We start from the raw sequence: 14,559 nt of genomic DNA, 5'->3' as shown, positions 1-14,559 counted from the left end.
ATGAGAAAACACAGCAATTGGTGCACAGGGAAATGAACAGGAAGACTCATTCGGCCACCAGACAGCACCATCAGAACGCGAACAGCCGCATTTTCCAGCAGGCCAGAACTTCAAGAGTTAACTGCATGAACTACAGGGGGGTCTTTGATTGAGGGACACTTTTCATCATGAGAAAAATAGCACCCAGTGCAGATAGTGACCCCTTTCTACACTCCCATCTGTAACATTAATATTAGCTGAGAGAGTCCAGTTGAGAAATATTCTCTTACACACCTTCTCCAGGGCCACATACACTGATCATGAAACATTAAAGGGTGAATGCTAGATCCAATTGCTGAAAAGGCTTTCTCCAACTGTCTTTAGTGGTTTACTGCGTACCCTGACTTGTCTTGTGATGACTATTTATTTCTGTATGGATTGAAAGAGTGGAGTATCTCATGTCCGAAGGATAAGTTGGACCACCCCTCCCCCTCTCTGCCAGGCCCTTCCCAGGGTTGACCACAGAGCACATGGCTGCCTTCCTATGGCCTTCCAGAGCACTTTCACGTCCCTTTGAGAAAAAGGAGTGTCTTTTTCAGTCTCCCCCTTCTTAGTGCAAAAACAAACTACTGAACAACTCAGCAAGTCAGACAGCATGTGCAGAGACAAAGGAATGGTCGACATTCTGGTTGACTCACTGTGGTAGGAATCGCTGGGAAGTGTGTGTCCAACCTGATTTTAACCCCCTCCACCCGTGCATCTTTCTTGCTGGGTTAAAATTGTGGCCTTGGCCCACCAGAATTGAAACAGGTTTGAAATGTGGATTCTAGACAACCATATTTTTGTTTAATGTTGATAAACGGTTTAAGATGTTAAAAAGACAATTGTTCAGCGAAATGCTTTGGATGAAGTCCGTGTTTGATAAAGCAGTGAAAACATTTGAACAATGTTGTCCTGGTACAGGCTGAAAGGCTTGTGGTTCCTCCCTCCAAATGGAAAGGTGGGAGAACTGGTCGTCCTTGCAGGTGGTTCAGGTGACTGCGTTCACACAGATAATTAATGTGTACAAGTAGCTGCTAATTTTGCATTTCAGGAATGATTTATGAGGTGGTATGGGATAGAGGGACATAATCTAATTTAGATCAGAACCTCTGCCACCCATACAATGGTATCTACACAGCTGTGAGATGAGAGATGATTAATGGGTAGCAGCGTAAACACGCTGTAGTCATAAAAGGTGTTATTTTGATGACATACTTGTCAGAATAGGAAATGGCACTTACAAAGAGTGATGGTCAGTAGCAGAACAGATTATTATGAGCTTTCAGTCACATATTCACTCACAATCCTGGTTGAGTACAAATATTGATGCAAAGATAATGCTGTTTGTAACAATTTGAATGGCTGTTTGTTCAAAAGCTGCTAATAGCTTCATGACCTAACCTTGGGCTTCAGTAAAAGTTGAACGAATAGATCACAACTCCTTTAATGGGAAAATAATGCACAAGAACTGCATTACTTGTAGAAAATGAATGTCATTAGTTTTAGACTCTTGATATTGTATTCACTTCAGGTCATCGCAAACCAAATTGAATGTTATCCTCCAACCTAACTCCACAAATACTGAGAGCTCGCCTTTCTTCTCCCTATCTACACCCTATCAGCTCATCCCTTCCCACCAATAATCATTCACTACAGTCTCTTCAAAGGCTGAGTCTTGGAATGGATTCTTTGCATTGCAGCTCCAAATCTTAATTCGATGTAACAGGGGATTTTCTTGCTCCGAAGGAATTCCTGGTAATGATCAGCAAATGGATTTTGAGCAGATTGATGATGGATATAGTCACCAAAATAGTATTTCTCTGTCCCCATTTTAACGTTAACCCTCAAATTCCTTTTGTTGTGAGTGAATGTAAAATGTTAAGCTCAGATAAGAAGGAAAATGTAAAGATAGGAAAAGTAAAAACACTTTTCAGAAAAGATTTGTGAGTGGGGGCATACTTTTACAATCAAGCATTAACATCCAAAAATAAATGACGATAATAAGTTCATTTACATTGAACTGGCAGTAGAAAGTTGGCTGGTAAATAACAAGGCTGATCAACAATTGGCTGAGTTGCAAATCAATTTGGAAATTCCTAGATGTCATCAGACTGTATGGATCTGTAATTATCTTCCGTATTTGTTGAATGGCAAATGAGAAATTAGCGAGGCTTTTTCCTGGGAGTGATTCTGGATTGGGTCTGTCTGTGATATTCATATTTCTCAGAAAACCTGCCAACACTGACAAACTGGCTGTCTTCAGATAACTGGATTTAATTACCAGGAAATAATAAAAATGGAAAATATAATAAAAATGTATGGCAATGAAATTCCATTGTTATGGTATATAGTGCTGTGAATTAACCTTTTGTCAATCAATTTCTTTTCAGCTTTTAGAATTTGACAGAGAGCTATCTGTATTTAAAGACAAGTTGAGTGAACAAGAGATTGCATTTCCACCCAGGTATCAAATTTATCCTTTCTTTATCCTTTTCCAAAATTTAACTGAAAGTAATGTCTGCATAATCTAAAAGAAACCCTGAATATTTAAAATGTTCAAGTTCCTTTACAATGATTTGAAGGGCGTGTATGTCCTTAACAGAACCCTTTGTAATTGTTTTATTGGGACCTGAAATTATTAACAGGGTTACTGTCTTTCAAACACAATGGGGAGAAAATACTTTTATTTAGAGTCAGGTTGTGACATGACCTTTGGCTGTGAATGTCATTTAATATCCTGTGCATTATTAAAGCTCTCTATTTTGCTCTCTTTCATTAAGGGATCTTGAAAATATGTCCATGCTTATATCTCAGTGACTACAGTATTACTTTTTTACATTGAGGCTTAATCTCGTCTATTTCAGATGATGAAGTTAATCTGGTGATATTGTCAGATTTATTTTGTGAATGTTTTATGTAACTAACTTTTATTTCTTGACATAGCTCTAAAGAAAACACTCCTCAGAAGATTGCTGAATTTGATTTGCAAAATTTATAAATAAAGAAAAGATTTCTTTAAGAGTGTTTAGAGATATGCCAGAAAGTGAATCTAGGGCATTAATTCAATTCACATACAGATGAAATTTGCCCATGTCATTTTGGGAGCCCTCGTTACATGGGGCCAGTCTTTGCCATGGTCAACACTCACTGCCTTCCAATTGTTTCATGTGGCTGCTTTACTATTATGGTTTATGGGGTCCATTAGGCTGGAGGTCTTGCTTCACCCAAGGTGAAGTGGGTCATAGGTGGGGACTGGACTTGAGTGGCAAATCCTGTAGCCCTGCTCCTTTTGTCAACTGTACAACTGTTAAAGGCCTTGTTGATTGTTTATAAATGCCTGTTATGCAAGAGACCTTTGTAAATGTTAAACATATAATTTATTTTTATATTCAATTCTTGGAAAATAATTAAGATAGTAGAAAAAAATGAGCAAGATGCTTCCTGGCACTGATCGTTTTAACTGTTCAACACACTAGCAATGGCAGCCAAGGATGCTGTAAAGTTGAGAAGTTCAGCATGCTGCTGCCCTGCTGGACTCAGTACTGAGCCAGTTGGATGCACCAGCATCTGACCATGTGTTCGTCTCAGCCTTCTACACTGCAATGCAAATGCCCTGATATCTGGTGAACTGAGCCATGTAGGAACTGTAACCAGTGGTTCTCCACAGAACTGCTCTCCATAGGTAGGTTTGTCTTTGACATTATCAGTAGGACTGCAGCATTGAGCAAAGTGATCATGACGTCCATTAAATGCAATTTTAGTATTTATTATACTGATATAATTATTTCTTTCCTGGCATCCACTGAAACACGTCTGGCAGTATCTTAACAACTCTCAATCCTCTTTTGAGCACATAAAACTTTTAAATGATATCATTGATCCTGACAAATGATTTGCAATTGAGTTAAGCTGTGGACATAATGCTCTGAACAATCTAAAACATGTTTTCTTGGCCATACAGCTTGTTTATTTTCACATCTTATCTGTGAGTTTTCACCTCACAAAAAAATATGGTTGGGTGAACTGCATGAAAACAGGACCTTTGGCCCATTTCCTTCATACTAACCAAGCTTGGCCAGATCAAAGGTGGGTTTAAGTTTAAATGAGAAGCAATAAAAGGAAAATATCCATAAACCCATGACTGTGTGGCCAGAGACAATTCAAATGTGCCTGTCCTCAAGGACCCCCATCAACCAGGCCATGCCCTCTTCACTCTGATACCATCAGGGGAGAGGTGCCTAAGGACGAGCACTCAGTGGCACAAGGACATCTTCTTTCCCGCTGCCATCAGATCTCTTAATGAATAGTGAACTACAGACGTTACTTGGTCTTTTCTTGCACTATTTTATTTTGAAATGTGATTTATAGAAATGTTTGCACTGTGACCCTGCCACAAAACAATAAATTTCATGACATCTTCAGTCTGATTCTGAACCACCAAATAAACTACAGACTCAAAAATATTTTAGTTACATTCACTTTTGTGTGTGTGTGTGTTTTCAAAATTTTTGACTGAACTGATTGTGTATCTCACATCTCTCTGTATTACACAGCATATGTTTTTCTTTATAAATATTTATTGATGCCTTTTGAAATTAATATTGAATCTGCTTCCATTATTCACTCAACCATATATTTCTGTGCCCGATATGCTGCATCATTTTTCCCTTGCCATCTCTTTAAATGTATTGTTTTCTTATCAATCATTCTGTCACTGAAAAAAGTTTCTCCTTATTACCTCTTTCAAGTCTTCCCTTTACCTTATCTGCTCCAAAGATAAATAACCCAGTTTCTCTTGTCTCTCCAATTAACTCATGTCTAGAAATTAGATTGGTCAAGGCCTCTTTTTATGAAGAAATCTCACGTGTCTTAGATAGCTACAGTAGTCATCTCCAGGTGAAATACCACTGGCACTTTCAGGCAATCTTCTCATTAGTGGCTCTGACAGTTTTCCAGCATCATCTACTTGGTGATGTCACCTTTCACTCGTTTAACACTCGCTTTCCTCCTAACTGGTATAAAGTGGAGTTTTATGATGTAACTTACGAACGTCCCAGACAGATGGATTCTTTTCCCTTGGAGTTTGGTGACTCGTTGTCCCTTATTTAGACATATTGACCAACAACACACGAGTCTTCAACAACAAGATAGTTCATCAGTAATCAACGGAGACAGCTCAGACAACATTGAATAATTCCTCATTTTCTGTTGCAAGATCATCTCGACTGATCATAACACATGAGCAAATGATTCTCTGATCCATTTTGTGAAATGGCTTACTAATGGTTTGCAGTTGTGTGTAGGTCATCATGGTATAAATTGTGAGGATATCGAATCTATTTCTGAAGTGTGAGATTGAATTGAGATTCTCACACCTGAAGGGGAAATTTATCAGGTTCTTCCCACATTGTGACCCTTGTGGGTTTCTTACTCAATTCTGATGCATCTCCTGACATTTATCTCACTGAAGGCCAATACATGGTATTACATGCTCTCATTTTCAGTTCATTTTCATTTGTGTGGGACTGTCACTTTAAGAGAACAAATTTAACCAAACCCTTCAAGCATTTGGAATTTGACTGTGAGCTGGCAGACAGGCTGAGGACAGCATGTTCCTAAATTGAATAGATCTGAAGAGATTGGAAAGGGCCCTGGAAAACCCAGGTGCGGAGATCATGTGAACAACAGATTCAAGACACAGTACACAATTTGCTCTGAGACCATTTTAATGATTACCTCTGATGACCAGAGCTCTTGGAGGTAGAAACAGCACTGAAGTGGCCTCATCTGTGGTCACGGACAATCTGTCTGATTTCCACTGGTTATAGGGGAATGAGTAGGGCGACTTTAAGGAGAAATACTTGAAGAAGCATCCTTTGAAGGGATACTGTGCTGAATGTGGCCTTGTGTAGTGATAGACAATTTGTCTGATTGCTCCGTGTTATAGTGGAATGAGTATATCACTCGGTCCAAAAAAGGAAAGGTCACTCTGAACAAGGACTTGTTGAATCCCATCGTGGCCAAAGGAGAAGTCGCTTCTGAAGGGAATTGTTGAACCCCATTGTGGCTAAAAGAAAAGGACATTGGTTTGAAAGCATATCGACAATGATTTTGCGAGTTAATAAACAGTTTTTCACCCCGGTCTCTCCCACCTACTACGTGAATTTTTTTGCATCCATCTAAAGCCTAAGTGGGGAAACCATCTAAAACCTGTGTCAAATCCATCTACAATCTGTGTGTCAAATCCATCTAAAACCTGTATGTCAAATCCATCTAAAACCTGTATGTCAAATCCATCTAAAACCTGTGTCAATTCCATCTAAAACCTGTGTGTCAAATCCATCAAAAACATGTGTGTCAAATCCATCTAAAACCTGTGTCAAATCCATCTAAAACCTGTGTGTCAATTCCATCTAAAACCTGTGTGTCAAATCCATCTAAAACCTGTGTGTCAAATCCAACTAAAACCTGTGTGTCAAATCCATCTAAAACCTGTGTGTCAAATCCAACTAAAACCTGTGTGTCATACCCATCTAAAACCTGCGTGTTGCGTCGATTTAAAACCTGTATGTCAATATTGGATTTTCTGAGATTGAACTTGGAATTGCCTGAGCTGTAGTGGCAAGGGAATTCCACACAATCTCTCTCTCTCTCTCTCTCTCTCTCTCTCTCTCTCTCTCTCTCTCTCTCTCTCTCTCTCTCTCTCTCTCTCTCTCTCTCTCTCTCTCTCTCTCTCTCTCTCTCTCTCTCTCTCTCACACACACACACACACACACACACACACACACACACACACACACACACACACACACACACACACACACACAAAATCACACACACACACACACAAAATCACACACACACACACAAAATCACACACACACACACAAAATCACACACCCACACAAAATAAAACATACACTCAAAGTCACACACCCACACAAAATAAAACATACACTCAAAGTCACACACCCACACAAAATCTCACACACACAGTCACACACCCACATAAAATCACACCCACACAAAATCACACACACACAAAATAAAACATACACTCAAAGTCACACACCCACACAAAATCACACACACACACACACACACACAGACACACACACACTATATTTGTGCATAGTTGGGGGTTAAGTTTAGATAAATTAGATAAGGTGTCATATTATTAATTAATGATTAAAAATATTATTTTAAATTAGTACTGGGCTCATTTCTATTGCTGCTGTCTGATATGTAACAGTGGCAAGTTGTTGAAAGTTGAACTGAGTCTGATCCAATGTTAGTATGTTTCTAGCAGTAAGTTACCATAATCTGGTTTAGAGTATGTTTTTAGCTAGGTTCATTTTTTTTGTGGGTTAAATCAAATGTGCGACAGCAAAATATGGAGCACTGGTTCAGGTCACCAAATTAGAGATTATTTAGCTTCAGGTCTTTAATTCTTGGTACCAGAGCTCTTTTACACCCTCTCAAAGGCATGGATTTTCTAATGTCTCAGGTCTAGAATTTGCCACAACTCTCATCATTACTTCTGCATAATCTCCTCAACTTTGCATTCATTGTCCCTATTTAAAAGGCCAAGGATCCCATGTGCCTTTTTAATCACATTCTAAATTTACCTGGCCATCTCACAAACTGCTCTACAATCCTGTAAGTATCGCATCACAAAGCTTAGTCCCCTATCATTCTCCCAAAATAAAGCTTTTTTCTGCATTACATATCAGCTTGCCGAGTTCACCAGCCTGTCTATATCCTCAGTACTGTTTACCATACTTCTGAGTTTCATATCATCTGAAAATGTTTAAATTATGCCTATGATTAAGTTATTAATTTACAATATTTCATAAAGAGAGGTGATGCATTACGCGATTCAGACAGGAAATACGACAACAGACTTATCCTTACTGAAGAAATTAGAAAGAAATTGCATTGATCTAGTGGCTTCCATTCCCTTTTAATGTCCCAAAGCACTGAACAGCGATCAAATTACCTTTGAACTGTTGTGACTGTCATCCTCAAGGCAATTGCAGCATTAAGGACTCACAGACGGTAATGAGATAACTGCCCAAGCACCCTGGATTTAGTATTGCTGGCAGAGGATTATTGTTGACAAGGGACACCTGAGGATTCATCTGCTTCCTTTGGATTGTGCCCAGAAATATTTTACATCTGTAGGAAGGGAAAAGGGGACTTTGGTTTAATGATTTGAAAGACCATACCTCCAGCAATGCAGCAACATTTTGATATTGAATGATGTAGGGCTTGAATCCACTTTGGTTCTAATCCAGATGTGAAAATGCTCGAAATGAGCAAAGATTGTAGCAAACCTCGATTGAGAAATTATCTGCAATTCGTTGATAGGAAAATCTGCTACATTAATTGGAGAACCTCAGCAGGTCAAACAGTGCCTTTATGTAGCAAAGGTAAAGATACATCATTAACGTTTTGGGCTGGAGCCCTTCATCAAGGTATGAGGGAACATGAAAGATCTGATCAAAGGGGGAGGGAAAGTGGTGAGGGTAGGAGATGATAGGTGGAGGGGGGCAGGATCGCAGAAAGGGGGAGAGGAGTCTAGGCTATGTGGAGAGAGAAAGGAAGTATGAACTGGAATAACTGGTTAAAGCGGGGGGGGGGGGTTGGAGGGAAGGGGGAAAAAGGCAAGCTGATTAGTGGAAAGCAATGTTCATGGCCTGGGGTTGGAAGGGGCCCAGACAAAAAATGAGATGTTGTTCCTTCAATCTGCGGGTGGTCAGGATGGGGTAGTGGGAAAGGCCATGGACAGATACGTGAGGTTGAGAGTGTGACTCAGAATTAAAATGGTTGGCTACTGGGAGATCGCTTTTGTTGCAGATCGAGAGGAGGTGCTGGGCAAAGCAATGTAGAAAGCCTTCTCTACATCAGAGAGTCTGGTCACTGATTAGGAGATTAGGAACAAGGACTATTAGGACGTCTGCATGTAAAAGATTCTCAGTAGTAAGGGTATCAAGAGATATAGGAAAAGGCTAGAAATTGGAACTAGGTGTGAGCATAGTTTAGCTTAGTGTAGAGTCACGGAACAGACTCGATGGGCCTAGTGGCCTGCTTCTGTTCCTTTACCTTGTGATCTTGTGGTAGTAAAAATTTGGAAGAACAAGTGATTAATTTTAGATCTGAAATTGATAGCTGGGTCACTCCTATATTCTTACAACTGACACTTCTTCAATAGTTGAAACCATTCTATAATAATTTCACCATTGAACTAATATTAGTGCAACATCTTATATGTTAAAAATTCCGCACATTTGATACTTTGGGTCGCGTGAAATGAAACACCTGCAAATGGCACTGAACTTTGCATGGACATCTTGATTGCACATGCAAATCCCAAGCTATTGAACTTCATCCTTAAGGTAATAAATAATCATTACATCAGGAAAGGAATAAATTATTCCAGGTCCTGATTACATAATGAGGAAAACATTTAAATGTGAAATAATTTCAAATTGACACTTTAAATGAACATTTCACTTTAAATTAAGCTCTTGGATTTACAAACCAAGCATTAACATAAATAAATACATATAGAAACATTTTAAATTAAATTTTAATTTCAAAAGAAAATTAGACATACTGCACAATAACAGATCATTTTGGCCCACAAGTCTGTGCCGCCCAATTTACACCCATTTAACCTACACCCCCGGTACGTTTGAACAATGGGAGGAAATCGGAGTCCCCAGGGGAAAACCACCACAGTCACGGGGAGAACATACAAACTCCTTACAGAGAGCGTAGGTTTCGAATCCCGGTCTCGATAGTTGACATTATAAAGGGTAACATTACACCAACCACGCTGCCTTTACAAATTATAAATACTTCTACATGAATTGGTTTACAATTTTCATTTTTTTAAACAAATTATGCTATTTGAAGGAATAATCTTTGATTGAGTTTTCCAAGTTCCCAATCCTAATAAGTCACATGGGAGTATAATAATGAAGAGGCCACTGAATAAAATGAGAACTAGGACACATTTAAATAAGTGCCCACTTCTTCAGAACAAAATAGAAATTGTTTTTTAAATAATGATTTTCACAGGTCTGATAACATTTGAAACAGTTTATTGTGTTCATTATTTAATATGCATTTCTAGCAAACTTGGCTTTTTATTATCATTCTAAGAATATGTATAATTATTTTACAGTTTATTCAGCTTGTTGCTATCTATCGCAGAATAAAACTTTTTTTTCTTTTGAAAGTTTCATCCCTAGTTACTTTTTTGACCTGTCCTCGCAGATCTGTGGAGTTTCTAAGTATCAGCTTATTTTTAAACACCAAATGGTGAAGGGACAACTGTTTATCATCCCTCACTTGCCTTGCTGCTGTCTAGACTTGGCAAACACCCTGATGTGGGAAAAAAAGCCATTCATTTAATCCTATGCCTGCAAGTACAATGTTTTTCCTGGGCACATTAGCATTTTTAAACATAATCAATGTCTAATGGCTTCATTAATAATACAGTTGAGATTCTTAACAAATTATCATTTAATTTTATGAACTGCATGAGGCTAATTCTTCATTACTTAATGTTTAATGTCACATCTGTTTCCTCACTAGATTACTTACAGCCATTGTATAAGTTAGGCAAGGTGTATTGAATATTGGACATATTAAAATAAATAATACCACAATTCTTTCAAAATGATTAATCTGGAATCTTGATGACAGTCAAATATCCCAATAGGTATTTAATAATTTAAAAAGAAGACAACTTTTCAAAGATATCGTCACATCTATTTCACCTTCTGGAAACAGGTTACAAGATTGAGAAATATGATACATCACATAAGCAACTTAGTGTGGCTTTTAATATCTAATATTTTGCTTATCTTTAAAAAAATGATTCCATTGGATAAGCTAGAAGCAACACAGAAATAAACTACACCTCGATGATAATTGTCCAATGCCACCAACACTTCTCTTGATGATAAAGGATACTTTGCCAAGAAGAAGTTTGGAGGAAGTTCCTTTTGGAATATGAGTTTATGATAAAAAGAGGGTTGAACTATTTAGAAGACAGCACTACATCATTTCTATGGCCACACTTCTCTGGCTCCAAAATGATCACTAACGTGGGAAAGCCAAATTGAGCACAAATGTGTGCAGTGTTCAGTCGTGTCACAATTTAACTGATGGATGGTTTCTTGAATGTAAGCAATGTGAATTTACAGCTTGTATCACATTCTTTAAGTCAAAACACAAGGCTGGGCAGGGAATGTAACTTTCACCGGTTCAATCAAATGGTGTTCAAATGTTCATCAATTATATTTTAGAAAAGAACAATAATCAATCAAATCATGTACAGATATCTAATATTTATATTTTGGAAAAGAACAGTAATCAAAGAGACAGAACTATTGACCAGAATGTTAATGGCATTAGACATGGTTACAATCATTTATGATTGTCCTAGTTGCAGTGGTGGAAGTAACTAAGTCAGTGTTCGCTTTCTGTCTGTTAACCACACTTCAGTCCTTGCCAGAACATTATCCCAATATCATGCTCTGAAATCATGTTTTGATCTACTGCAGCCTTGTGAAAGTTCAAATACACCATATCAGTGGGTTTACCCCTCATCTATTCTCATAGCTACAACCTCAAAAACACTCTGCAGATATGTCACATAAAATTCTCTGCCATTACATTATTCCCCAGTGAAATTTATCCCAGTAGTTGACACAAGAGAAGTGATAGCTTAGCCACTTTCTGACATACCCAAAATCACACAATACAACTTTGTCAGGATGAATCATGTCAAAAGGGTGTGTGAGGATACACCTAACTTGACCTGGGAATTCACGGAATTATTTTTAAAAATTTCATTCCCCGACCTGGTCGAAGAGTAAATGCGAGCTAAACTAGGCACATCCTTGACAACTCCAGTTTGTAGCAGTGAAAGAGAGGGACATCTTTTAATTCAGAAAAATCAGTATGCAGCCAATCAATGAATCAAAGGCAGTTGTGAAAGAAGACTTCTTAAGGTCGGGTAAACATGTAAGTAATTGTTCCATTATCAAACAATTCGTTAATTACAGTATTGGGACACTGGAAAGTTGTAAAGTGACATGGTTTAAATGTGATTTTTCTTTCCATTGAACACACCCTTTAGCAAAGTTTGCACTTTGATAAGCGTGCACGAATCCTAACCTGGAGAAATTGATCAGCATGTTGGAGTGAGCCGCACATGTTTTTCATTGTATTAGGTTGCCATGTAATCTGCAGGGAGGGTCAAGAAGTGGACGTGCAGCAAGCCTTCCCAGAGTAGCTTTCATTGTGGATAGTCGTGTTCAGGACTTTTCATCTGCATTCCAGCCTTTGATTTTGTTGGGTTTTTTGGCAAATTTAAGGAGACTCAGTTGATAGTCAGTAAGATCATTGAATGTTGTTAGTTATAAGTCAGTATTGATTCAACATTTCTTTCATTATTATAGAAATTAGAGTCATGGTAACATTAAATGCAGTATTTCCACACTTTTCCAAAAGGAATGTTTTCTGCTTGTGTCGACGGAAGGGTTCAAGAATATACTGCAGTAAAACCTACCTTGTAATTTTGATCTGATACGCAGTTCAATGATTCAAGCAATATTTGCACTACTTGTCCTTTTACTACTGCAGCCTGATTGACCCCATTTTCTTCTAAAACCTTTGACCCCATTGTTAACTTGGTCACCATGGTGTTATTGTAACATTTGCAAGTAGCAGCTGTTTAACACATTGTATTTTAACAGTAATGTTTGCAGTTCTCTGTTTACCAGACTGATTATTTTTCAAATGAGCTGAACAACATCTTTTAGATTATTCTTCGACAAAGCTGGCATTGAATACGTTTGTATCCTACTGCTAAGACTATCCACGAAAAATAAGGTCTTATTAATATGAAAAACAACAAATTAGCATTTTAAAAATACATTACTTTCATTTTTAATTCAAAGCATTATTTATTCAGGTGCAAAGTTAATTTCAAGTAAGCTTCATCTATTTTGGCAATTTTACAGAAAAATTGAAAAGTTGGCTAATCGTTTCAAGTAATCACATTGGTTTTTATGATGCATTAATATTTTTTGGATGTGCAGTGGCTTAAAGTCAGTGTCCCAGTTGACAAAGACCAGTTATCTTTGACTGCATTAACATGTAATTTTAGTATTGCAGCTAAGTGTTTTGTGATTCACTGTAACACATGTGTTGTTGTGCCAGCCGTGATTCTCTCTAGTTCAATGACTACAGATTAAAGTGGAATATTTGAAATAAAAATTGGAACTGGATTAACAATATGCCCTTGTTTGCTTGCCCAAAGAAGATGCTTAGACCCTATTTTGGCCCTATTTCCAAAATTCAACCCCACTGAAGTCAATAAAATTGTATGTTGTAAATGGGATATAATATTCCATTGCAATTCTGATCTACATTTGCTCCTTGTTCTTGTTTTTTTTAATGTTCCCCTCAATCCATCTTGATTATCTGTGCCCATTATTCTATTAGCCTGGCAATTGCAGTGATCTTTAATCCACTTCACCATTCTCTTTGGCTGTGCACATTAACAAAGTTTGACTCCAGATGAATTAGAGTAATGCCTCTGTATCCTTGGTTAATTCTTCCCAGCCTTAACTTGGGCCTGGATGCTTGATGGATCCATGAAGAGGAAATAAGAGGGAACAGTGAGCACATTATTCCATTATTCCAGGTGATTGGATCCATCTTATGAATGGGCAAAAGCAAAAACCCAAAGAAGAAAGCAAGAGTATAAGGCCAATACACCAAGATACCAGGGAATGGGCTCCAGTTTGTAGCAATGAGGATAAGAAGTTCAAGCCTGAGAATTTCTGCTCACAATGGGAAAGAGAAATGTTCTGTGCAGCTGAAAATAACCTTGATTACATGTTAAATGTATTTATTTTTATTGTAGACATATAGCAGGGTAACAGTCCCTTCCGGCCCACATGCCCATGCCACCCATATACCCAAATTAACCTACAATCCCCGTAGTTTTGAAACGTGGGAGGAAAACAGAGTACCCGTAGGAAACCCACACAGACACAGAGGGATTGTACAAACATTTGAACCCGGATCGCTGGCAATGTCATATTGTACCAACCATGCTGCTCTTACACTAAACATGCCGCCCTCACATTAACTGTGCCTCCCTTATGCTAACAGTGCTACCATTTGTACCAATATCTGGGCACATGAGTGCCTGGCAGGAAAAACTCAACTACTGACCATCCAACAGGAGCTTTGTTAAACTAGAGTCAGACTTCCAACATAAAATTCGGCCAAATCATATTAACAATATTTCCACCCCAGTACTCATCACCGGTGTGATTTTCAACCTCACAGTCTGCAAAATAACAAAATGACCAGCATTTACTGCCCATCTTTTATTTATCTGTAACAACACCTTCTGAAGGGCCAATGCTCAAACTTTGCTCTTTGCCAAGCTGGCTCCTCACCACTTTGCAGCCCTCCTACTAACTCAACACACTGCTCACAATT

The 14,559-nt window shown here is 38.2% G+C and overlaps 1 protein-coding gene and 1 long non-coding RNA gene across 7 annotated transcripts in view; one reads left to right on the top strand and one right to left on the bottom strand.

Moving 5' to 3' along the window:
* LOC138744080 (inositol polyphosphate-5-phosphatase A) overlaps positions 1-14,559 on the top strand; it is a 445,284-nt gene that overhangs the window by 400,623 nt on the left and 30,102 nt on the right. For all 6 annotated transcript variants that reach the window (XM_069899594.1, XM_069899596.1, XM_069899597.1 and 3 more), the window contains one exon: positions 2,412-2,485. In XM_069899594.1, coding sequence (XP_069755695.1) covers positions 2,412-2,485 — 74 coding nt within the window. The remainder of the gene's footprint in view (positions 1-2,411; positions 2,486-14,559) is intronic.
* LOC138744082 (uncharacterized) lies at positions 5,739-12,697 on the bottom strand. Its single transcript, XR_011345252.1, has 3 exons — positions 12,611-12,697; positions 8,021-8,199; positions 5,739-6,088 (listed from the first exon to the last, which is right to left on the bottom strand). It is a non-coding gene; the product is annotated as an uncharacterized lncRNA (long non-coding RNA).

The sequence above is a fragment of the Narcine bancroftii genome, chromosome 10, assembly GCF_036971445.1.
Source record: "Narcine bancroftii isolate sNarBan1 chromosome 10, sNarBan1.hap1, whole genome shotgun sequence".
Taxonomy (NCBI): Eukaryota; Metazoa; Chordata; class Chondrichthyes; order Torpediniformes; family Narcinidae; genus Narcine; species Narcine bancroftii.
Note: the sequence above shows the minus strand (reverse complement) of the source record. Positions and strands in the feature narration are given on the sequence as shown.